At 43.1% G+C, this 25,583-nt stretch overlaps 1 protein-coding gene across 3 annotated transcripts in view; it reads left to right on the top strand.

Annotated features, from left to right (window-relative positions):
- GPR156 (G protein-coupled receptor 156) overlaps positions 1-25,583 on the top strand; it is a 114,593-nt gene that overhangs the window by 62,923 nt on the left and 26,087 nt on the right. For 2 of the 3 annotated variants that reach the window (XM_002716658.5, XM_051818996.2), the window contains 2 exons: positions 22,081-22,210; positions 22,494-22,604. In XM_002716658.5, the coding sequence (XP_002716704.2) occupies positions 22,081-22,210; positions 22,494-22,604 (241 nt within the window). Of the gene's footprint in view, positions 1-6,898; positions 6,982-22,080; positions 22,211-22,493; positions 22,605-25,583 lie in introns of all 3 variants that reach the window. The other variant, XM_008266872.4, reaches the window with a different exon arrangement.

Raw genomic sequence — 25,583 nt, 5'->3', positions numbered from 1 at the left:
AGACAGCGATCTACAAGTCACAAAGAGATCTTACCAGCACCGCTGCTGACCACTCCTTAATATTGGACTTCCAGCCTCAAAAACTGTGAGAAAATAAATTTCTGCTGTTTAAGCCACCCAGCCTGCAGTGTTTTGTTACGGCAGCCCAAATAAGCTAATCTACCAAATGTTCACATGTGTTCAACTGCCTCATCATGATAGCTTTCCATCCTTTGATCAAATCACTACATCAGGATTTGTTCTTTAATTTGCTGTTCTCGTTGCTTTTGTAAATATAGCTGAGCACCCAAATCTCGCTCCGTTGGGATGCTAACAAGATTAGACAGCAATCTGACGTTCATCACTGCCGGATCCTATCCTGTAGCTTCTTCCATCACCATCCTGCTAAGGAGCTTGCTTTTTCTTTGTCCCTTTCGGTCAGATAGTAAACATTTTTCAAGCATTTTGAATTTTGCTATTGTTAGGGGTGAAAGATTGTGTGTGTGGGGGGGTGGTGATCAGGATGCTAATCTATGCACAGTGACCTTTGTTTCTGTCTGGCTGAGCAGATGTAGGAATTAATCATTGTCACTCCTGGATGGTGCGGCTGCAGCTGTCCCCCGCTGCCTTTCTGCCCCTGATAGATTTATTACTGCTTTTTGTTTGCTGGAAAACATGCTTCAGCACAAAAGAACTACCAAATTAGAGAAGCTTATCGGTAAGAATAATTTTCTAGAAACGTATTATTTCTACACCTCTGTACTTATCGACTCTGAACTCTTTTTTTTTTTTAAAGGAGGAGGAAAGAAAAATTGAATACAAATATTGTCTCTGTAACATCTGAACCATGATTTCCCAACCTGAGAATTTTCATGTTGGATCAGTGTCATGCCAGCCAGCCTAGGATTGCAAAGACCCGATTGTCTTCTAACCTCCATGTCCTTCTTTGTGCAACTGACCCCCTTAATCTGAACTATCAGTTTAGTCCCTCCTACCAGAACCTGGGAATACTTTGGCACTAGGCACAAGAAAATAAGTGATGTGGGTTTACATAGTGTTCAGTTTATTTAACAGTAAGCCCCACTACAACCTCAGACCATAAATAACAGTTTCTGGGCCCCAAGCATCCCTGCTATGCAGATTTCCCTGCAACCTCACTAAATCCAATTCATGGTGACAGCAACACCAGCCTGGATGGAAATCAAAGTAGCCACATCCCTTTGGATGTTGAGAATCAACCCCAAAGTCCTTTGCAAGTTTCCTGAACCTGTTTTATTTTCATTCTTCCTCCACCTGGCACTCCAAATCAGGTCCCCATTCCCTGGAGCAGAGGTTAAAGAGAAGTAGCCAGTGCCTATTGAGAGCCTGCTCTCTCCTTTCTGGTGATCCACTGCCTGCCCCAAATCCTAGACAGTCACTGGTGAGCCCCATGCTACCACCTTTCTAGATACACCCCCCTCACTCATGGGGAGCTCTGAGAATTTGCTGTACTCCCTGATACCCTGTGATTCTCATTCATGGCTTTCTCTTTTGCTGACGCTGTATTTCTTTCCCTCTGAATCATCTGGTTTCAAATACCCTTGCATGTCTGAGCCCTAAATCATCCCTGCTTGTCTTTAACTTTCATGTTTCTAGCATCTGGTACACGGGTCCTAACCTTATGGGTCCACCTGGACTCCTGAATTTAAAACTCCTGGTATAAACTCTTCAACCATGATTTGAGCTTCAACTCTGACAGCTTTTATGCCTTTGATAATGATGTCAAGTGTATGAGAAGGCAGGTTAATCCTCCAAATGTCAAGTTTAGTGTTTAAGACCATCTCCCCAAAAGAGAGAAAGAAAAACTCCTACTAACTAATTGGACAAATAATCGATTATGGGACCATTTTCTTAAAGTGGTATTTTGTAGCCTGCATCATCTCTTGGGGGATAATGATCATGCTTAAATTATTTAGTGTCTTGTGAAGTTTGTACTTCATTTTTTACGTCCTAAACTTGTATATCAGAACCTGTAAACGGTATCTTTTCTTCCATGTATTCTGGGATTCATTCTACTGTACTCAAGATCTCTTTGTGATTTGCTAGGTTTGTGTGGGTTTCTCTCTCTCTCTCTCTCTCTCCCTTTTTTTTTTTTTTTTTTTTTTTTACAGTCAGAGTGGGCAGTGAGAGAGAGAGACAGAGAGAAAGGTCTCCCTTTACCATTGGTTCACCCTCCAATGGCCGCCGCGGCCGGCGCGCTGCAGCCAGCGTACCACGCTGATCCGAAGGCAGGAGCCAGGTGCTTCTCCTGGTCTCCCATTCGGGTGCAGGGCCCAAGGACTTGGGCCATCCTCCACTGCACTCCCGGGCCACAGCAGAGAGCTGGACTGGAAGAGGAGCAACTGGGACAGAACTGGCACCCTCACTGGGACTCAAACCCAGAGTACCAGCGCCACAGGTGGAGGAGTGAGCCGTGTTGACAGCCTGTGTGGGTTTCTCTTTTTCAGACTGCAGAATGGTTTGTCTTGGTTTAATAATGACCCTCCTGCTCTAGTTTTCCTTTGCTAGAATTAGTTTATTTCCTTGTATCCTTTTGTGTAAAGGTGACTGCAGCCAGATGTTTCATTGTGGCACACTGCAAGGCTTTTGCAGGGCACTAAACTCTCAAAAGAAAAGAGATGAGGGAACCTGGTGTTGAGAGAATAAGATATGAAGGAAGCAGTACTAAACTAGAAATGTTATTGGTGAGAAGAGTCTTTCTCAAATATCTGTGAGTAATAATTCCTCATAGAACAATACGTCCCTTTTTTTATTTTGCGATATTATTCACATATATGAAACTCACCTTTTTAAAGTTTAAATTATTTTTAGTATATTTACAAGGTTGGATAATCACTGCTAATTCCAGAACTGTACTTATTAACAGTCTCCTTATTGTTCCTCCAACCACCGGTCTAGTCTCTCTCTAAAGATTGTCCTACTCCGGCATGTCAAATGAATAGAGTCATATAAACAAAGGGCCTTCTGTGCCTGACTTCTGCCATTTAGTAAAATCTTAGCATAATGTTTACAAGGTTCACCTATGTTGTAGCGTGGAGCAGTGCTTGATTCCCTTTTATGGCTAGATAATACACTATTCTATAGACATTCCACAGTTTTTATCCATTCATCAGTTGATGGATATTTAGTTCTTTCTGATTTTGGCTATTATGAATAACATGCTGCTGTGAACATTTGTGTGCAAGTTTTATATGCACATACGTTTGTGTTTGTCTTGGCTATATACTTAAGTGTGGAATTTCTGGGCCAAATGGTGACTTTGTGTTCAATATAAATCCAGAACTGTTTTCCAAAGGTGCTACACTATCTGACCATCCCTCCAAAAATGTATGAGGCTCGCAATTTCACCACTTCATTGCTAATAATTGTTATTATCTATATTTGTAGTTCCAGTCATCTTAGTGACTTTTATTTGCATGATGTTGAGTGTCTCTTTGTGTAGTTATTGGCCATGTGTCTGTCTTCTTTGGAGAAATATCTATTCAAGTCATTCAACAGTTTTTAATATTTGATTCTTAGAAATATACTTAAAGCAGTGCTTCTCAAACTTGATGATGCCCAAGCTTCACCCTAGATCAATTGAACTAGAGTATCTAGGGTTAGGACCCATGCAGCAGTTTAAAAAAAAAAAAAACTCTAGTTACTAATGTTTAAGAATCATTGCTATTGGCTAGATAAATTGATGATACTGATATAGAAAAATCAAAGACTTAGAAACTTTGAAATCATGGCAGGCATTAAAAATGAAAGACTTGACCTAAATGTGAATTATAAAATACTTAATCAGATCAAGAGTTAGAAGTGAGTTTTTTAGTAAAGGTTTTTTTATAAGATGGATTTTCCTGTAACAGGAAGTTTCAACTCACCTAGAGTTAGAGAAAATCTGCTGGTTGTGGTTCTTGCCCTGTGACCAGGAGTTGGTTTTATGAGATAATCCTGGGTACACCAATAAATATGAGTATCACAATGCAATTAAATTCATAAGCCCAGAAAATTTATCAGGTATTCAGTGTTCACTAAGGAAGCTGAAAAAATATGAGTATTAGCTAGGAGAAAATTGAAAGGTAGGCTTTGGGGGCGGGTGTTTACCGCAGCAAGTGCCATTATGGAGCCTACATCCCATATCAGAGTGCCATGTCTGAGTCCTGACTCCACTTTCAGATTCCAGCTTCCTGTTAATCAGCATCCTGGAAGGCAGCCGATGATGACTCAAGTACTCAAGTCCCTGCTACCACACGGGAGACCCAGATTGCCTTTCAGGTTCCTGGCTTCAGCCCACCCAGCCCCAGCTGTTGCAGGCATTCTGGGAGTGAACCAGTGGATAGAATCAGTCTCTCTCTCTCTCTCTCTCTCTTTCTTGCTCTCTCCCCTCCCTTTCAAATAAAATGAAAATAAACTTTTAAAAAATTTTTCAAAAGAAAGGCAGGCTCTTGAACATCATAGAAATATAGAAATTATAAAGAAAGCCTTACTGAAAGTATAGGGGGATAGTAACTGAGATTTTTTTTAACTCAAACACATAAAAATATGACAGTCACAGTGGTTATTGTAGAGGGAAAATGACATCTCTCAAAGAATGTAGAAAGCTGCCCAGAGGAGACCAGGAAGCCCACAGAGTGTGTCGGGTTAGGTACAAAATAGGTATTAAAAAAAAAAATTAGAAGCATCTTTGAAGGAAGTCTAGAACATACAAAAGGATTATTTAAAAATCTATTGAAAGAGTCTTTTGCTGCTAATACTAGAGCAAAAGCAGTGCTCAGGCACCAAAAGACAATTGACTAAATTAGTTATGTGCCTCTTGCCTCTGCATTTATTGAGGAAGATGTCAAAGTGATTATCACACTCATGGCTGCCAATGAATGGATAGTTGATCAAAGAGTTTTCTGTGTTTTCCATATTTCAAGTCAGGTGGAGGGAATAAATGCTGATTAATCTCCAGAAACTATTGCTGTTCCTCTTGAAACTTTTGAAGTCCTCCAGAAGGAACGCTTCCCTTAGTCATGCCTTTCTCTGAAGCTATTGCCCCAATCCTCTCCCACCTATTCCCACTAACCCTCTTTAAAGAGTTCTGTTCAGTACTATTCACTAACCAGCTCCACTGCCTCATCTCCAATTCACTCTTCAACTCATTGTTCTGACTCCATTGAAAGGTCATGAAATCTGACTCATGGATAAGGTCATTACATCAACCACTCTTTCAGACTTTATCTTTTTCAGCTATTAAGACATATAACACCATTAACTATCTCCTGTTCCTCCCTTCTAAAAACTTACTTTTTCTTAAATTCTGCTGTACGTGAATGCCCTAGTCTTCTTCCCTCTCTCATTCTATTTTATTTTTAATGCTTTTTTAGTCAAAAGAATGAAGGGGGGGGCAGTTTCTCTCTCTCTCTCTCTCTCTCTCTCTCTCTCTCTCTTTCTTTCTCTCTCTCTCTCTCTCTCACACACACACACATACACACACAGATCTATCTTGTAGGTCACTTCCCAAATGCTGCAACAGCCAGGGCTGGGGTAAGGAGCTGGGAATTCAATCCAGTCCTCCCACATGGGTGGCAAGGACTCAGGGACTTGAGCCATCTTGTGCTAACTACCAGGATACACAGTAGCAGGAAACTGGGCCAGAGCACAACAGCCAAGACTTGAACCAAGCACTCCAATGGGGAATGCAGACATCCCAAGCAGCAGCTTAAACACGGGGCCTTCCCCAACCCCTGCTTACCAGCTGCTTTCACTGGTTTCAGAATTCCACCTACCCGTTTAATTTTGGTATCACTCTGGGTTCTAGTTTTGATTCACTTTTTTTTTTTAAAGATTTATTTATTTACTTGAGCTGGCACTGTGCCTTAATAGGCTAATCCTCCGCCTGTGGCGCCAGCACACCGGGTTCTAGTCCCAGTCGGGGCGCCAGATTCTGTCCCAGTAGCCCCTCTTCCAGGCCAGCTCTCTGCTGTGGCCCAGGAGTGCAGTGGAGGATGGCCCAAGTGCTTGGACCCTGCACCCCAAGGGAGACCAGGAGAAGCACCTGGCTCCTGGCTTCGGATCAGCGCGGTGCGCCGGCTGCAGCGCACCGGCCACGGTGGACATTGGAGGGTGAACCAACGGCAAAGGAAGACCTTTCTCTCTGTCTCTCTCTCTCACTGTCCACTCTGCCTGTCAAAAAAAAAAAAAAAGATTTATTTATTTACTTGAAAGTCAAAGTTACTCAGAGAGAGGAGAGGCAGAGAGAGAGAGAGATCCTCCATCCACTGGTTCACTCCCCAATTGGCTGCAACGGTTGGAGCTGCACCGATCTGAAGCCAGGAGCCAGGAGCTTCTTCCGGGTCTCCCACATGGGTGCAGGACCCAAGAGGTTGGGCCATCCGCCATTGCCTTCCCAGTCCACAGCAGAGATCTGGATGGGAAGTGGAGCAGCTGGGACTTGAACCGGCACGCATATGGGATGCCGGCACTGCAGGCAGCGGCGCCGGCCCCTGATTCACTTCTTATACTATACCTTTGATTGTTTTTCATCTCTCCCAGGACAAATCCTCAGCCTTGCCTCTCTCTAACCCCACTTTCTAGCTTCATAGTTAGTATAGCCATAGAGATTTTCCATTGTTCATCCAGATTTAGTACCAAAACCAGGGTCATATCTTGATCTCCATCCATGTAATTCCTGTCTTGGTTGATAGTGCTGCCGCCATTCATCCATTTCGCATTCTGGATACCTTTGTCTCCTGCCACATCTAGGCAATCACCAAGTCTTAGATATTTAACCTGGGAAATGCCTCACCATCCCATCTTGCGCTGCCATCTCTATTGCCCAGGTGTAGACTTCATTTGTTTCTCATCTGGACGATTGCAGTAGTCCTCTAACTGGTCTTGCCCACTTTTTCAGCTACTGCCTTCTTGACAGCATTTTGTTTTCAAACACAACCTGGTTTTCAAACACAGACTTCTACTGCCTGTGCAACTCCTTAGGTAAGTATTTAAGCTCTTTTTATAATCTGGCTTTAACACACAATTTCTACTTTTTTCCCTTTAAATTAAGTTGTACTCTGACTATATACAGAGAAATGGCCATTCCTCAGCCACAACATGCACATTCATCACCATGTCTTGTTCATGCTCTTCCTTATGTCATAACTCTTCTCTTTTCTCACCTGAAAAACTCCTAGTTAACCTGTAGGACAAATCCTCTTTCTCAAAATGTGGACCCTGGGCCAGAAGCAGCAGCATTACCTGGGAACTTGTTAGCAATGCAACTTTTCAGAGCCTCACCTTGGTCCCTACTTAACCCAAAACTCTGGAGAATGAAGATCAGCAACTTGTATTTTAATGAGCTGTTCGGGTTATTCTGATGCATTCCAGTATTTAAGAACTACTGTTCTGGGGCCAGCGCCGTGGCACACTAGGTTAATCCTCTTCCTGAAGCGCTGGCATCCCACATGCGTGCCGGGTTCTAGTCCTAGTTGCTCCTTTTCTAGTCCAGCTCTCTGCTGTGGCCTGGGAGGGCAGTGGAGGATGGCCCGGGTGCTTGGGCCCTGCATCCCTGTGGCCATTTGGGGAGTGAACCAACAGAAGGAAGACCTTTCTCTCTGTCTCTCTCTCTCACTGTCTGTAACTCTACCTGTCAAATAAATAAATAAAAATCTTAAAAAAAAAAAAAACTACTGTTCTAAGGCAGAATTCCTCATCAATGCCCATAGCCCTGTATCACCTATTGCATTATTTTATAATCATGTTTGCTTACTCACTAATCCATCCCTTTGCTAAATTTTTGGGTCTTCAAGGTCAAATAAAATATTTTTGAATTCTAACACTTGTTATAGTTTCTGGCACATTGGAGGTGGTTAATAAGAATTCAGCATACTAGAGGCAGGCATTTGGCCTAGCAGTTGCTTTAATTAAGATGCCACATCCCAGACACTGTATATCACTGGTTTTGATTTCTGGCTCCAGCTTCCAGTTCCACTTCCCACCAGTGAAAACCCTGAGAGACAGCAGATGATAGCTCAAATAACTAGGTTCCTGCCACCCATGTGGGAGACCTGGATTGCATTCCCCACTTGACTCTACCTCCAGTCCAGCCCTGGCCATTGCAGGCATTTAGGGACTGAACCAGCAGATAGGAGCTCACTTGCTTTGTGTGTGTGTGTGTGTGTGTGTGTCTGTGTGAGTGTGCACATACACTCTCTGTTTCTCTCTTTATCTGCCTTAAAAATAAAAACAGAATTCACCATACTAAAATTCTTCATGTCCTCTCCAGGATTTAGTCTAGAGTACAAACAAATACACACTGATGATCAAATGTTCTCCATTGTTGCTTTGTGCCATATAAACCAAAAGTAAACACACCAGCAATACCAAATGTGAGCAAGGATGCAAGAAATAGAATCTTCATACATTGCTATACATCTGCTCTGGAAAAGGTAGGCAGTTTCTTAGAATATTAATCATACACTCACTGTGTGATTCAGCAGTTGGACTCCTGGGTAGTAACCCTAGAGAAATGAAAATGTATGTTCACAGAAAAGCCTGTATACAAACGTTTACAGCAGCTTTATTTATAATAGGTAAAAACTGAAAACACTAACAATGCACTCTTTGAAAAAGAAATAAAAATAATCCACATTTATAATAACATTAAGAAATCAAAAGTTAGAAATAAACTTAAACAAGGAGGCAAAAGATCTGTACACTGAAAACCATAAAACACTGACAAAGGAAATTGAAGAAGACAAAAATAAATGGCAAGACATCTCATCTCATAATTGGAAGATTAGATATTATTAAAATACCCAAATGATATATAGATCCAGTGCAATCCCTACCAAAAATCCAGTGGCATTTTTTTATAAAAATAGAAAAAAATTCTTAAAAGACCCTAAATATCCAAAGCAAGCTTAAGCAAAAAAGAACAATACTGGAAGAATCACATTACCTGGTTTCAAAATCTGCTGCAGAGTTATAGCATCAAAACAGCATAATACTGGCGTGAAAATATACTATGAATCAATGGAACAGATTAGAGAACCCAGAAATAAATCAACAGATTTACAGTTCACTGTTTTTCAACAAAGGTGCCAGGAAGACATGAAGAAAAAAGGACAATTTCTTTAATAAATAAGTAAATTGGATATTCACATGTAGAAGAATGAAATTGATCCTTTTCTCACAGCATAACAAAGATCAACTCAAATGGTTTAAAGAGTTAAATCTGATACTGTAAAATTACTAAAAGAAAACATGAGAGAAATATGTATTATCTTGACTACACAGTATTTTTAATATGATCCCAAAAGCATAGGCAACAAAAATTAAAATAGACAAATGATATTACATCAAACTAAAAAGCTTTAGCTCAACCAAGGAAACAACAGGGTAAGAGACAACTTGCAGAATGGGAGAAAGTATTTGCAAACTATAATCTGATAAGAAACCAATATCCAAGAATAAATAAAGAACTCAGCTCAATAACAAGAAAACAAGTGATATATAGATATGGGCAAAGGCATTTAATAGGCATTTCTCAGAAAAAGACATACATACAAATGAGCAACAGGTATATGAAAAAATGCTCAACATCACTAATCATGAAAATGGAAATTAAAACTGCAATGAGATATCACCTCTCACCTGTGAGAATGGCTTTTACCGAATGGATGAAAAATAAATGTTGCTAAGGATATGGAAATTGTACAATGTTGGTGGGACTATAAATTAGTAAAGTCATTAGGGAAAACAATATGAGGTTCCTCAAAAAATTAAAAACAGAACTACCATATGATCCAATAATCCCACCTCTGTGTATGTATTCAAAGGAAATGAAATCTGTGTGTGGAAGAGATGTCTGCACTCCTATATTCATTGCAGAATTATTCACAATAGGCAAGATATGGAACTACCTTACGTGTCTATTTACAAAAGAATAGATAAAGAAAATGTGTTGGCCAGCGCCCCGGCTCACTTGGCTAATCCTCCGCCTGCAGCGCCAGCACCCCAGGTTCTAGTCCCGGTTGGGGCACCAGGTTCTGTCCCGGTTGCTCCTCTTCCAGGCCAGCTCTCTGCTGTGGCCCCAGAAGGCAGTGGAGGATGGCCCAAGTGCTTGAGCCCTGCACCCACATGGGAGACCAGGAGGAAACACCTGGCTCCTGGCTTCGTATTGGCGCAGCGCACTGGCCGTTGTGGCCATTTAGGGGGTGAACCAACGGAAGGAAGACCTCTCTCTCTCTCTCTCTGGCTGTCTAACTCTGCCTGGCAAAAAAAAAAAAATGTATTATATGTTTATAATGTAAAAAAAAAAATTTAAAGCAGGAAATCCCATCATTTGTGGCAACATGAATGAACCTGGAGGACATTATGTTCAGTAAAATAAGTGAGACACAAAAACAAATACTATGTGATCTAAAAGAGTTTTTACTCAGAAGCAGAGTGGAATGGTGAATACGAAGTTTTGGCAGGGGTTGTGGGTGGAAATGAGGAGATGCTGATCATGTCAAAAGCTAGAAAGTTTCAGTTAGGCTAAGTTTTGGAGAGCTGTTAGATTAATGTACACTTGAAGAAGGCTAAGAGATCAGATCTTAAACATTCTCACCATAAAAGAACGATAAGTATGTGAGCTGATAGATATATTAATAGCTTGATTTTATTGTTTTGCAATGTATACATATATCAAAGTATCACATTATACACAATAAATATATAATATTTGTCAATTATACCTTTATAAATCTGAGGGGGAAAACTAAGAACAAACGAGATGTCTCTCAACAGGTGAATTGATAAACTATGGGGGCATCCTACAATGGAATATTACCCTGCCATAAAAATGGAACAAAATATTGATGCATGCATACATAATGCTAGATGTAAAAGAGCCTATCTCAAAAGCTTAAACACTGTGTGATTCCATTTATATAACACTCTCAAAAAACAAATTTGTAGTGATGGAGAAAAGATGATTGTCAGGAGTTAGGGTTGGCAGAAGAGTATGACTAGAAAGAGGCAATGTGAGGGAGTTGTGTGAGTAGTGGGGGAGGTAGTGGGTGGATATGTGTGACAGTTCAGGATCCTGATTATAGAGGTGGTTCCATTAATCTATACATGTGATAAACTTCACAGAACTACACACACAAGTGTGAAGTGTGCATGTAAAAACTGGTGAAATTCTGAAGGTCTAGAGTTCAGATAGTAATGTTACACCAGTTTCTACTTCCTGATTTTGCTTGTGTGTTCTGATTATGTAAGATAGTACTCTGTAAAGCTGGGTGAAGGGTACACAGCACCTCCCTGTGCTGTTATTGCAACTTCTTGTGAGTCTTAAATAATTTCAAAATAAAGAGAGCCCAGGGATGCCTGGTGAAGGCTAAATTAGCATGGGCTGCTCATGACTGCTTGCCACTGCATGGGGAGGAGTGAGTGCGGGAGTGGAGAGAGGAGAGTATCCTGCTAGCAGATTTATTGGATGGTCTGTGCAGAGTACTTTGCAACTGCTAGCACATACTTAACATGTAATTAATGCTGGCTACTCTAATATTGTTCTATATCGTCAACAATATGCATTCTAAGAGGTAGGAAAGAATGCGCTCAGATGATTCTGACTACATGAAATGTTTCACGACTCAATAGTGCTTCAGAATCCTTCAGTACTTCAGACTCAAAAAATCAGCATTTAGTCCATAGATGCCTTAATTCAATTTAACTTAATAGTTACTTCCAGTGTTGACTATTTATGTCTCTTATTGTGTCTTTGTACATGTGCTGCTGAAGCGAGCACTCCTGTTGTGTCTTTGTGTTCTGTCCTTTAAATGCATTATCTCCAACCTTGGAAGCATACAGGATAAATAGTATTTCCCTCATTTTCAGGTGAAGAAAACTGCCTCAGAGAGGTGAGGCAATTCACCTAACTCACACCCCCAGTAAATCTAGCTGTTCTGATTTCAAAGCCCATGCTCTCTCCACTACACTATGTTACCACAGTCCACAAAAGATACCTAAACACACACCCGCACACATTGTGTATTAGTTATTCCTTTAATGTCAGATTACAAGACAGAATAACTAATTCATGTCACAGCCTAGGGTAGATCCTTGCAGGCCACTGCTGGGGCCAGGACTGAGAGACACTAGACAATGACAGAAACCAAGAACCCAAAGTGGGTTGCAATAAGAATTCAGTTTGGAGTTCCAGCCAGTAGACAGATCCAAGAGACATAATGGAAACTCTGCCAAAATCCAAGGTCCAAGCCAGCAAGCAAAATCTTAAGGGGCAGGCAAAACCCAGCAGAAGGCACTGCAGCCCAGAGCACTTGACTCCTTCTGAGTCCCCTCTTGATGACACTGCCCGCCAAAGGAGGCCTTTTGTGGGTCCTCCATTTAGGGGGCAGGCAATACCCTTGGACCTATCAGCACTACCTCAGAGCATTCAAATCTAGGGCCAGGAGAGTCCTTGGCCAATGTCCATTTAGCAGTGCAATAACCGCAGGGTGCCAGGGAGCTGCAGTAACCAGGGGGAAGTGAAAGGAACTGGAGGAATCCAGGAGTCAGCACATCTGGATCAGCTGCGCCAACATAGTCTGTCTGGCCCTAAGACCCTGTGCAAGTCCCTTCATCCTACACTGAGGGTGTCAGAGCAGCTTACAGGATTCATTTGTCCTCCTCAGAGCCCCAGGCCCCAGGTCTCTGATCCTGCCTAGGGTGTTGATGGGACAGTGATGGGGTCAAGTGGGAGGCCCTGCCTTTCCAATCTCTTCCTTTTAGCTACCCAAGATCCCTCTCATTTTAATGATTTTTCCTGTTTAACAAACATTTAATAAGTTTCTGCTAGCTTCAGGACCCCAAAGAAGGTGTTGAGAAAGCTGAGTCAAACCCAGTCCCAGAAACACAAATTCCCAGACTCTGGCTGGCGGGGAATGATTCCAGCAGCTGTAGGATTGTTCAGAATTCTGCTCAGATTCTAAGATAGACCTAAGCCCAAAGTTCTCTCGCTGCAAAGTTAAGGATGAGAAAGAGGGTAGGGAAACTCCCCTACTATGTCAGGACATCTTTTGTGCCTGAAAGAGATCAACTGCTGTGTCACCTGGCAGCTGGTGCATTCTGGTTTAGCAGCATTCTCCCTGCGATTGGACGTTTCGCACGGCCAATTGTGCCTGTGCTTTATGCCCTACTTAAAATCAGGGCATCTGCTCTGTCCTTTTGGAAGTGCTGCAAGTCTCCTGGTAGGAAATGTGCAAAGCCTTGTCCCGCAGCTACAGAGAGGCAGCAAGTTGCCAGCACTGCCTTATAAATATCAACACATGTCTGGGTTGTAACCTTAGGGTCTGAGGTTCTAGAAGGAGGACAACAAAAGGCTTTTTTGTGTTTCTGGTGCTTTTCACCCTCGCATTTTAGAGCAGATTAAAAAATATTACAATTGTGTGAGATGTGACAAAAATGCACTTGAAAACCAGATTTTTAAAATAATGTGAACGTGGCCATAATATTACTAGGTGAAGCTGCACAGGCTTCTTTTCCAGGAGGTTTATCCTTTGGGTCTCTTTTTCTTCCTTACATCCAGTTTATCTTGAATTTATCAGTATGCTTTTTCACTAAACTGGAGCCCTTATAATGAATTAATGGGCCTATGGTCTTATATCTAGATTTCTGCATTTCAGCCTTTACTATAGTTGCAAGAATGCCATTTTAAACTGATCCTCAGGCTTGCTTGTCATTCAGGAAAGCTATGAATTCAGAAATGTATATACTATAAATTTATATTCACATTCACACAGTGATGTATAATATATATTTATGTACATAAATTTTGTTAATGGCCTAGTGTATACTGAGAAGACAACTTTCATCATTAAATTAAAACTTTACTCTATTTTGAGGCCAGCTCTGTGGCATAGAAGGTTAAGCCTCCACCTGCAGTACAGGCATCCCATATGGGCGCCTGTTCAAGTCCCAGCTGCTCCACTTCCCATCTAGCTCCCTGCTAATGCACCTGGGAAAGGCAGCAGAAGATGGCCCCCAATTACATGAGGCCCTGCACCTGTGTGGAAGACGTAAAAGAAGCTCCTGACTCCTGGTTTCGGCCTGGCCCAGCCCCCACCATTGCGGCCATTTGGGGAGTAAACCAATGGGTGAAGAGTCTCTTTCTTCTCTCTATATATAATTTCTAATAAATAAATAAATAGGCCAGCGCCGCGGCTCAATAGGCTAATCCTCTACCTGCGGCACCGGCACACGGTTTCTAGTCCCGGTTGGGGCACCGGATTCTGTCCTGGTTGCCCCTCTTCCAGGCCAGCTCTCTGCTGTGGCCTGGGAGTGCAGTGGAGGATGACCCAAGTGCTTGGGCCCTGCACCCGCATGGGAGACTAGGAGAAGCACCTGGCTCCCGGCTTCGGATCAGCGCGGTGCACCGGCCGCAGCGCGCCAGCCGCGGTGGCCATTGGAGGGTAAACCAACAGCAAAGGAAGACCTTTCTCTGTCTCTCACTGTCCACTCTGCCTGTCAAAAAATAAAATAATAAAATAAATATTTTTTTAAAATTACTCTAGTTTAAAAGAGGGAAAGAAAGAATAAGAAAAATGTCCTTTTAGTGAAAAAGTTAGAAACCAAGGAGGCTGTGACCTAATGACCTGAGAGCAAAGATTATGTCTCATTTGCCCTCCTGTCTCCAGTTTTTAAAAACTTGACAAGTTGATATTTAGGACTTGTTGAATTACTGTTTGACGCAAGAAGATCATTAAAGAGATAATTAATGAAGTGTGGGAGCACTTATGCTAAAGAAGAATTTAGGGCAGGATATTTGATATGTTTTCTTTTGTGCTAATAGCTAAATGTTTTGTTTGGTTGGTTGATCAATTGGGATGTAAATTCTACTGCATCTCTCAGAACCAGCTCAGCCTGATGATGCTGATTAAGGAAGAGAGGCAGAAATGCAGGTCTGACCAGCTTATCAATAAGTCAGCAGTAGGGGAAAGACACCTGGGGAGAGAAGAGCTGGAAGGGACCTTAGATCTCATCATGTCCTGCCAGTACTGAGCATGGAGGGCAGAATGGCTTTGTTCTCCCAGGTCCTCCAGCTTCAGCAGCTATAGGGCTGAACTGACAGAATGGTAAGGCGTTCACCCTCTCCATGAAAACAAAGCTATGCAAGCACTTAGGAGCACAGGACAGAGTTTAGAAAGGCTGGGCCCACCCAGCACAACAGGCAGTGCTGACTGTTTCAGCTTATGACAAAATATCATTTACTGGCTTTAGGATATAAAAAGAAGGCATGATTGCTAGCCCAGCTGCAAGCAGCAGATCAGGCCAAGATTGTCTGAAGCCCAGGAGTGGGATGCATGTGGTTAACCTGTGATGCAGATGTCAGCTGAGAGTCGGTAATCTGTGTGGTCATGAGGATGAAGACTCATCATCCATCAAATACTCAACAAGGGTTGTCAGAGCTCTGGGTCTCTGCGGCCCTCAGCACAAGCTGTAGATGGGTTTTTGGACAAAAGCATTTCCTGGGGGAACTCTCCAGGAAAATTTCAGGCAAGAGAAAAAGGAACCCTTCAAGTGGCCTGATCTCATCGAAGACAAATAAACATGTACGTTCCTGTATGGCTGTGAGTACGCATTGCCCCAGGAGGCTGCGTTTTCCTACAACCAAAGAGAAAGGGAAAGCAGGAAGCTTCACAAGCATTCTGTTGAGATCCTTTCTCTCTTGTATGTTTAGATTCCCTTCAGCAGTAGGCTGAGATGGGAAGCAAAGGAGGGGCTCAACCACGGGATGAGGTTTTTCAGTGAGAGTCTGGGGTGTGGGGTTTGCCAGGCGGTCAGTATCCAGTGTCTGTGGAAGTCCGTGGCACTCAGAATGCCCAAAATCTCTCTGACCGTTTCATGTTCAGTAATAGGATTTCTCAGTCAATCCCACAGGGACCACAGGATCTTCCTGAAAGCACTCCCATTACCCAGAATGTGCCTCTCTTGACCTAACACACAGGCATTGACCCAGCTCCAACTCCCAGGGATCTCTGGCACTTGCCATCCATTTGGCTGGCCTGCCTATCCCTTGCACTTCCACCTCACAGGGGAGAGCTTTACTAGGGGAAAATGAGATTAGTGAAGAGGCCAAGGAAAGGAAGGTGGGCCTTCCATATCTTAATGAAATCGTTCATTCATTCAACAAATGGTTATGGAATGTTTTCCAAAGACCACTAGAGGATGAGTTATAGATAAATCAGAAACAGCAAGACTTTTGCAGAGTAGAAATTGCCCGGTGAGACAAACATAGAAAGGCTGTATTATAACATGACAGTTGTATTGATACATGTACTTATATACCCTGGAGTATTACAGGAACATAGCAGGTGACACCAAACCTAGACTGAAAACATCATCCAGACAGCTGCATGCCCTTATTTCTTTGAATCCAGTGAAATGAGTCACTCACAAAGAAAATGTCAAGAAATACCTCACAGAACAAGTAGGAAGATTGGCAGCAGCACAGTAATTTGACTGACTGATGTTGGAGCCCACATGTTTGGGTGGCAACAATCTGCAAGACTGTATAATTTTCTCCTGCAACACTCAGCTACCTACAGGTAACAGCACACAACAGATGCTAATTCTTACCTGAGTTAACTGCGCAGATGTAGCAAAAGTTTGAAAGGAAATTAGGTGTTTTAAGAGAAGAGTTTGGATGACCAACCAGGGAACTGAAATTGGGTGGATAAAGGAAGAGAGATGTAATAGACCGAGAGGAAGCAAAAGAACCAAGGAAATGTCGGTGTGTGGGCTGTCGGTGAGCAAGTGTGTTGAGAGTATCATTCATTTATTCACCCTGTGTTTATCAAGTGCCATCAATGTCCAGGTAGTGTTCTAGTGCTAGGAGTACATCATGAACAATTCTAATTGGGAAGAAAAGACAAAAAAAAAAAAAAGCCCAATAGTAGTAATAAATTATGTAATATGTTAAAAGGTAGTAAGTACTGGGGCTGGCGCTGTGGCACAGTGGGTTAAAGCCCTGGCCCAAAGTGCCGGCATCCCATATGGGCGCCGGTTCTAGTCCTGGCTGCTCCTCTTCTGATCCAGCTCTCTGCTATGGCCTGGGAAAACAGTTGAAGATGGCCCAAGTCCTTGGGTCCCTGCATCCACATGGGAGACCTGGAAGAAGCTCCTGACTCCTGGCTTCAGATCAGAGCAGCTCTGGCCGTTGTGGCCATCTGGGGGAGTGAACCAGCGGATAGAAGACCTCTCTCTGTGTCTCTACCTTTCTCTTTAATTCTCTTTCAAATAAATAAAATAAATCTTTAATTAAAAAAAAAGGTAGTAAGTACTGTGGAGGCAGAGAGAGAATAGAGAAGGATAAGAAAGACTTGGAATTCTAGGACAAGGGAATAATTTTAAATGGGGTTGTCATTGTAACCCTGGTTGAGAAAGTAACATTTGAACAAGATGTGAAGGGAGAAAGGGAGCAAGCTATGCAGATACATGGATTTAAATATTCCAGGCCAGAAAACATCCACCTCAAAGCCTTGGAGTGTGTGAATGTGTAGTGTTTTCAAGGAATGACAAGGAGGCCTGTGAGGCTCAAGTGTGGAGGGGAAGGGGAAGAAGAAGGAGATGAAGTCGTGAGAGGAAGGGGTCCAAATGCGTAAGTGTCGTAGACCCGGGGAAAGACCAGCTTTTCTGCTGGCAATGGAGAGCTACTGAAGATCTTTGAACAGAGAATTGAGCTGATCTTACTTACCTTTAGTGGATCTCTCTGCCTGCTATATTGAAAATAGACCATAGGGCAGTTCCAGGATAGAAGCAGCGAGACCAGGTAGGAGGCTCTTGCAAGGAAGACTTAGATAGGCGGTGGCATCAGATGTGGAGAAAAAAAGTTAGATTCTGGATGTATGTTAAGGAAAGAGCCAACAACATCTCATGACAGATTGGATGTGGGTGGTGAGCAAAAGTCAAGGATGACTCCCAAGTTTTTGGTCCAAGCCACTGGAAGGATGGAGTTCCGATTATCTGAACTAGGGAAGAATGTAGGAGGAACATATTGAAGGAGAAGACTAGGAGTTTAATTTTGGATGACTAGTGGCCAAAAAGGGGCTACCGATGTTTAAAATTCCTGCCGTGTAACAATTCTGACTGAGCATAAGATGCGTGGTGTAACCCTGGGGATGGCGTCTGAACTGGAATAAAGTGAAGTCATCATGATTATAGAATTTATAACTCTGGTAGTTGAAAGTTAATGAAATCTCCTGGGATGGTGGCCCGGGAAGAAGGAGCAAGGCCAGCTCTTATGCTACGAAGTTTAAATATAAATGATTAGAGGTCACAGTAATAATAGCTTGAGGTATGCATAATTTGAATTGGGTTGAGCTTGACTGATACATTAGACACAAGAACAATAGCAAATTTGCTGGAACACATCAGATATCATTAGGATATAATTCTTTGGAACTCTAAATGACCTAGAAGGATTTATAATTCCATTGTGACATGGATTAAAAACCAAACTGAAAAAGAAACTCAATAGATTTTCACAAATTTTTTAAAAATATTTTTAAGACATTCATGTTTGGTTCTGCATGTGTTAAAAGTCACTGATACAATTTTTGTAAACTCCTCGAACATTTGAGAAAGCATGGCCCTGTGACATCTGAGGAGAATTTTCTTACAGTCACAGTGTGCCCAGAGGTACCTTATATCTCATTTTCAGGTGATGTCTCCTGACTCAGTAACTCCAAATTTTGTAAACTTCCACATGCTGAAACCAGTATTTGATGAAGACTTTTAAAACACCACACTTGTGAGCTGGTGATTATCACTTTAGCATCTGAATTCATGAAAGACTATTGAGTTGATAATGCAGGATTGTACAGGCTCTGCAGGTGTAGATGAATACATGTAATGAGACCTTACTTGAGAATAAAAAAAAATCAAAAAAGCCCGTGCCTTACATTTCTAGTCAATAAATGAAGAAGAAGAGATGATGAGATAGACATCTAATCCCTTAAAAGTAAACAAAAAGCCAAAAATACCACCTCCTTGTTTCTGACGGCCAGTCACCCAGGCTAGGCTTTTAATTCTTCATAACGGGACATCATAATCTAGATGGCACTGGCTAGTCACAATGTAGTATGCAATATTTAAATCTACTTGCCTTGTGGAAATCATGTGTGCTTGTGGCTGAATGAAAATATTCATCTACATAAGCTTCATCTTTCAGTTCTACAGAAAGGTAAAAATGACAAATGACGCTGGTAGTTGAATTCCTATGAAAATGACAAATACACTTCCCAGACATACATAATTCACTGGCTGAATTGAAGATGATTCACCTTTCAGTGAGTTCACAGTTGCTCATTTGGCCAAACAAAATAGGGAAATCATGTTATATTCAATTTTTTTCCTTTGGGCAAGTTTTCAGTAAAATTATTCAAAATATACATAATGCCGATATAAGTTCATAGCATGTCTAATTAAACAATGAATTTGCACCAGCATCAGAGATGTGACAATGTAATGTCTATTTTGTAGAAACTAAATTGAGGGGCTGGCATTGTGTTGCAAAGGATTAAACTGCTACTTACAATGCCAGCAGCCCACATCACAGTGCCAGTTCAAATCCTGGCTGCTCCATTTCTGTGCCAGCTCCCTGCTAATGCTTAGGGAAAAGCAACAGTGATGGCCCAAGTGGAAGCCTCCCACTTGGGGAGACCTGATGGAGTTCCTGGCTGCTGACTTTGGCCTGGCCCAGCCCAGGCTGATGCAGCCATTTGGGGAATGATCCAAAGGATGAGATCTCTCTCTCTCTCTCTCTCTCTCTCTCTCTCTGCCTTTACCAACTAATTAACTAATAATAAATAAATATTTCTTTAAAAGCTAACTAAATTGAGTTCCTCCTAACTGAAGCAGCAAGGAGAGGAAGTCCAAATCAGGATTTTATGCACTCAGAGAAGATCTGATTAGACAATGGTTTTCAAATAAAATGGATTCAGAGGCGAATTAAGCGAGAAACCTACCTTTTAGGGATCTAAACAAAATAGATACATCATTGTGGGACCCAGGCTGGTGCTTTGTGAGGAGACAACCATAAGGTCTTTTGTAAATGTTTTACTTATTTGTTTGTTTGCTTCCATTTTATTTGACAAGTAAAGAGACAGAGATCTTCCATCTGCTGGTCCATTCCCCAACAGCTAGAAATTGGCTTGGCCAAAGCCAGGAACCTGGAAACTCAATCCAAGTGTGTGGGAATGGCAGAGACCCAATTAATTTCTCTTTCTTTTTTTTTTTTTTAAAGATCTATTTTATTTATTTGAAAGGCAGAGTTACAGAGAGGCAGAGGTGGAGAGAGAGAGAAAGAGAGAGAGAGACAGAGAGAGAGAGAGGTCTTCCATCCTCTGGTTCACTCCCCAAATGGCTGCAATGACTGGAGCTGAGCCAACCCTAAGCCAGGAGCCAGGAGCTTCCTCCAGGTCACCCATGTGGGTGCAGGGACCCAAGGACTTGAACTATTCTCCACTGCTTTCCCAAGCCATAGCAGAGAGCTGGATTGGAAATGGAGCAGCTGGGACTTGAACCGGTGCCCATATAGGATGCCAGCACTTCAGGCCAGGGCTTTAACCCACTGCGCCACAGCACTGGCCCACCAATTGCTTTCTTGAGCCATTACCTGGTTCTCCCAGTGTGCACACAGAGTCATGATTTGGGAAGCCACTGGTTAGCATTGTTCTTACTCTGTAGTTCATATTCACCATGAATTCTTACAGCTTACACGGAGAGGCAAAGAAACTCAGGAAGATCATGCTCCGTAAGTCCACAATTGAAGACATGCAGACTGAGGAGACAGACCTGAATAAGTAGAGGATAGGGCGAGACCTCGAATTTGGTTATAGGAGATTTAAAATAGGCTCACAAGGAGGATGGTTTTGTGTTGGCTTTAAGGTGGTAGCAGGTAATCAAGAGACAGAGCAAAGAATGCTTTCCTCCTCTTTTTTTTTTTTTATTTTTTTTATTTTAAAATGGTAGAGGTAGGTGTCTTTAAGACACTGCTTGGGACTCTTGCATCCCATATTCAGGTCCCAATGTTACTCTCAATTCCAGCCTCCTGGGAGGCTTTGTAGCAACGATTCAGGTAACTGGGTCTCGGTAACTGGGTCCCTGCCATGTGTGTGGGAGACCGGGACTGAGTTTCAGACGGGGCAAGCCCCAGCTGTGGCAGGCATTTGAGGGCTGAACCAGTGAATGTGATCTCTTTGTCTCACTTCCTCTCTCCCTCCCTTCCTCCTACTCTCTTTCATGTAAATCTTTTTTAAGTATAATTAAATGTAATTATCACCTGGCTCTTAGTAGAAATATTCCGTTTAAGTAGAATATACTATTTAGGCTAAGTCTTAAATACAATTACATTCCTACTTGTTACTTTTACTTGTTTGTGATCAATCACTCCAATAGGCCTGTTTTTCTTTTTAGATTAACCAAGTCGTGTCCTGAAGCCCTGTTGGTGCCCAGGATTTGTCCACATCTCCCAGTAACCTCCAAACTGCTCTCTAACCTCCTTTTAAAACTACTGCAGAAAATACCTTCCCAAATTTCCTGCGTTTGATCCCTGCTTCCTCTTTCTCTCTTGATCATGTAGAAAAAGTTTGCATATCAAATAAAGTAAATAGTGTATGAAAAAAATTCCCAAACCTCTTTCCGATTACTGATTTACCTTACAGCTCATTTCTACATGTTCCGCCCGCCTCTGTGGGTATCTATACCTGCCAGCTGTTTATTCATACCTGCATGTAGAGCAGTCCCTTAGCAACCGCAAGCTTCACAGAGAAAATCCTAACTCTGACACCACCTGTTTGTAGGTAGTCAGCCTTCTTTTAAAAGACTTGGAATTATACAAGGGAGAAGTGTCAGGATTTAGTTCTTTTTGAAAATAAATTTAAATAAATCTTAAGTTTTCACAGGGCTGTGAAGTGCTTTCTTCCCACAGGGGCCCCTCGTCTGGGACTGCCTTGGAGATTAAGCTGGTCGGGAAGCTTTGGGGTCTTGCGGGCCCCTGACCCCAGGGCAGAGGGTCATGGCTGTGTCTTCCCTCCCGATCCACTCTAGGATTGTGAAGATGTCCAGCCCCAATCTGAACATTGTGACCTTACTGGGCAGTTGTCTGACCTACAGCAGTGCTTACCTCTTTGGGATTCAAGATGTTTTAGTGGGGACCTCAATGGAAACTCTCATTCAGGTAGGTGATGTTTTAAAAAATTGTTTTGAATGTAATCTTAAAGTTTTGATACATTTTTAAACCAGCTGCTCCTCTGGATGGTGGTTCCCTTTTTCTTTGTAGAACACTGCTTCCTTTTTCACAAATAGCTTTACTGAGGTATAATGGTATAATGTCAAGGGGTTCCTGGGACACTTAGTTGGGGAGGTCCAGCTTCTACCCCCTGCCCTCTGTAGGTCTGAGGCTTTGCAGGTCAAGATGCGTGGAGACTGACAGTTTCCTGCTGGGACTCTTCCACCTGTAGATCCGACTGTCCATGCTGTGCATTGGAACCTCCCTTGTGTTTGGTCCCATTCTGGGGAAGAGCTGGCGACTCTACAAGGTGTTTACCCAGAGAGTTCCGGACAAGAGAGTGGTGAGTAGGCGTCAAGTCCACAGTGCATGGCTGCAGATGGTGGCTCCACCGTGCATACAGTTGCAGAAGCTTGTGTGGATTTCTGAGCCTAGCCAGTCTTCAGAACTTTAAGGGATCTGACGTTCTTGGAAGTCATGTGGCCTCAGAAAGGCCCAGGCCTAGAAGGCTGTGAGTCAGTGCTATTGGGAGCTAGGTCTTTGAACAAGGCCTCTGCTTCATGTGCAGCTCGGGCCCTGTGAGGACGTGTGAGCTGGCCGCTACCTGGCACCAGTGTGAGGGAGAACTAGAAGCCCAGAGACTGTGGGTTGGTGCACATGTGAGCTAGAAAAGGAAGCAGAGTGTGGTGACAGAGAAGCTGTAGCAAGGGAGTTACTGTCTTTCCTGGAGCCCAATTCTGTTCTATGTAGAAAGCAGTTCCCTGTGCTGAAATGAGTGTGGTTAGAGGAGACAGCAAGGTAGAGACACCTAGAAGCAGCCTAGAGGCTATGTGGCAGCCAGGTCACATACGTGCCCCTCATATCAGGCACCATCTGAACCACATTCCCCCATTTTACCAGGTTCTGTGACAGGACTCCCCAGACTTCACAGCCTGATCATCTACCTCTGTGCCTGTAGGCCCTGCCCCAACCCTAAAATATCATCCAGCAGGAGTTTGCTTCTCCAGAATGATGGGAATTTTTTTAAGCAAATGTTATTGAATCATGGTGAATATTTGTCAAGAGCTCAGTTGAAAGTAACCATGAAAATGAAGAAGATTGCCTAGACACAAAAAAATTGATCCATCACTGTAGAACAGTAATTCCTTTTTCACAAATAGCTTTACTGAGGTATAATGGGCATGCAATAAGCAACACATATTTAATACATACGATTCAGTAAGTTTTGACAAATGTATTCACCCATGAAACATAATTTGTAATGAACACATCCATCATCCCAACAGCTTCCTCAGTCTCCTTATTATCTTCCTCTCCTAACCAATCCTTATGTCCCCTATCCCTATGCTCAGAAAACCATTGATTTGCTTTCTGTCTGTGTAGTTTAGTTTACATTTTCCAGAGTGTTATAGCGGGAAAGTAGTATAGTATGTACTCTTTTTGTCAGATTTTTTTTTTTTTTTTGACAGGCAGAGTTAGGCAATGAGAGAGAGCGAGAGAGAGACAGAAAGAAAGGTCTTCCTTCCGTTGGTTCATCTCAGAAATGGCCACTATAGCCGGCGCACTACACCGATCCGAAGCCAGGAGCCAGGTGCTTCCTCCTGGTCTCCCATGCGGGTGCAGGGCCAAGCACTTGGGCCATCCTCCACTGCCCTCCTGGGCCACAGCAGAGAGCTGGACTGGAAGAGGAGCAACCGGGACAGAACCTGGCACCCCAATTGGGTGTACAGAACTTGGGGTACCGGCACCACAGACAGAGGATTAGCCTAGTGAGATGTGGTGCTGGCCCTGTTAGATATATTTTACTTACTTATTTAATTTAAAAGACTTATTCATTTGATAGAGTTACAGAGAGTTCTGGTTCATCTGCTGGTTCACTGCTGGTTCACTCCCCAAATGGCCACAACAGCTAGAGCTGGGCCATTTGAAGCCAGGAGCCAGGAGCTTCTTGTGGGTCTCCCATGTGGGTGCAGGGTATCAAGCACTTGAGCCTTCTTTCACTGCTTTCTCAGGCACATTAGCAGGGATCTGGATCAGAAGTGGAGCAGCCAGGACTTGAACTGGTGCCCATTTGGGATGCCAGATGTCAGCATTGCAGGCAGCAGCTTTACCTGCTATACCACAGCAATGGCCCCAATTTGGTCTTTTTTATTTTAATAATTCTAGCAGGTTGTATAATAATGTTTACAGTAGTATCTCATTGTGATTTTAATTTATATTTCCCTAATGCAATTTTGAATATATTTTTCTATGCTTATTTGCTATCCATATATTTTATCTAGTGGAGAGTATGTTCAGATCTTTCACCCATTTTTAAAAATTGGATTTTTTTTTGTTTCTTTACGATTGAGTTGATAGAGTTCTTTTTTTTTTTTTTTTTGACAGGCAGAGTGGACAGTGAGAGAGAGAGACAGAGAGAAAGGTCTTCCTTTGCCGTTGGTTCACCCTCCAATGGCTGCCGCGGCCGGCGCGCTGCGGCCGGCGCACCGCGCTGATCCGATGGCAGGAGCCAGGAGCCAGGTGCTTTTCCTGGTCTCCCATGGGGTGCAGGGCCCACGCACCTGGGCCATCCTCCACTGCACTCCCTGGCCACAGCAGAGGGCTGGCTTGGAAGAGGGGCAACCGGGACAGAATCCGGCGCCCCGACCGGGACTAGAACCCGGTGTGCCGGCGCCGCTAGGCGGAGGATTAGCCTAGTGAGCCACGGCGCCAGCCGATAGAGTTCTTTTTGTATCTGAATATGAGTTCTTGCTTTGGTACACATATGATTTGCAAAGATATTCTTCCAGTTTGTGCCTTTCCCTTTCATTCACTAAGAGTACCTTTCAGGGGCTGGCATTGTGGTACTGTGGGTTAAACTGCCACCTACAATGCTGGCATCCCACATGGGTACCAGTTTGTGTCCTGGCTGTTCCACTTCTGACCCAGCTCCCTGGGAAGGCAGCAGTAGAAGGCCCAAGTATTTCTGCCCCTGCCATCCATGTGGGAGACCCAGAAGAAGCTCCTGGCTCCTGGCTTCAGCTCACCTAGCCCTGGCTGTTGCAGCCAAATGGGGGAATGAATCAGCAAGTGGAAGATTCTCTCTCTCTCTCTCTGTAACTCTGACTTTCAAATACGTAAATCTTTGTTTTTTAAGAAAGAGTACCTTTTGGGGCCGTCGCTGTGGCACAGCAGGTTAACGCCCTGGCCTGAAGCGTCAGCATCCCATATGGGCGCTGGTTCGAGACCTGGCTGCTCCACTTTTGATCCAGCTCTCTGTTATGGCCTGGGAAAGCGGTAGAAGATGGCCCAAGTCCTTGCGCCCCTGCACTCACGTGGGAGA

This window comes from Oryctolagus cuniculus, chromosome 4 (assembly GCF_964237555.1).
Source record: "Oryctolagus cuniculus chromosome 4, mOryCun1.1, whole genome shotgun sequence".
NCBI lineage: Eukaryota > Metazoa > Chordata > Mammalia > Lagomorpha > Leporidae > Oryctolagus > Oryctolagus cuniculus.
Note: the sequence above shows the minus strand (reverse complement) of the source record. Positions and strands in the feature narration are given on the sequence as shown.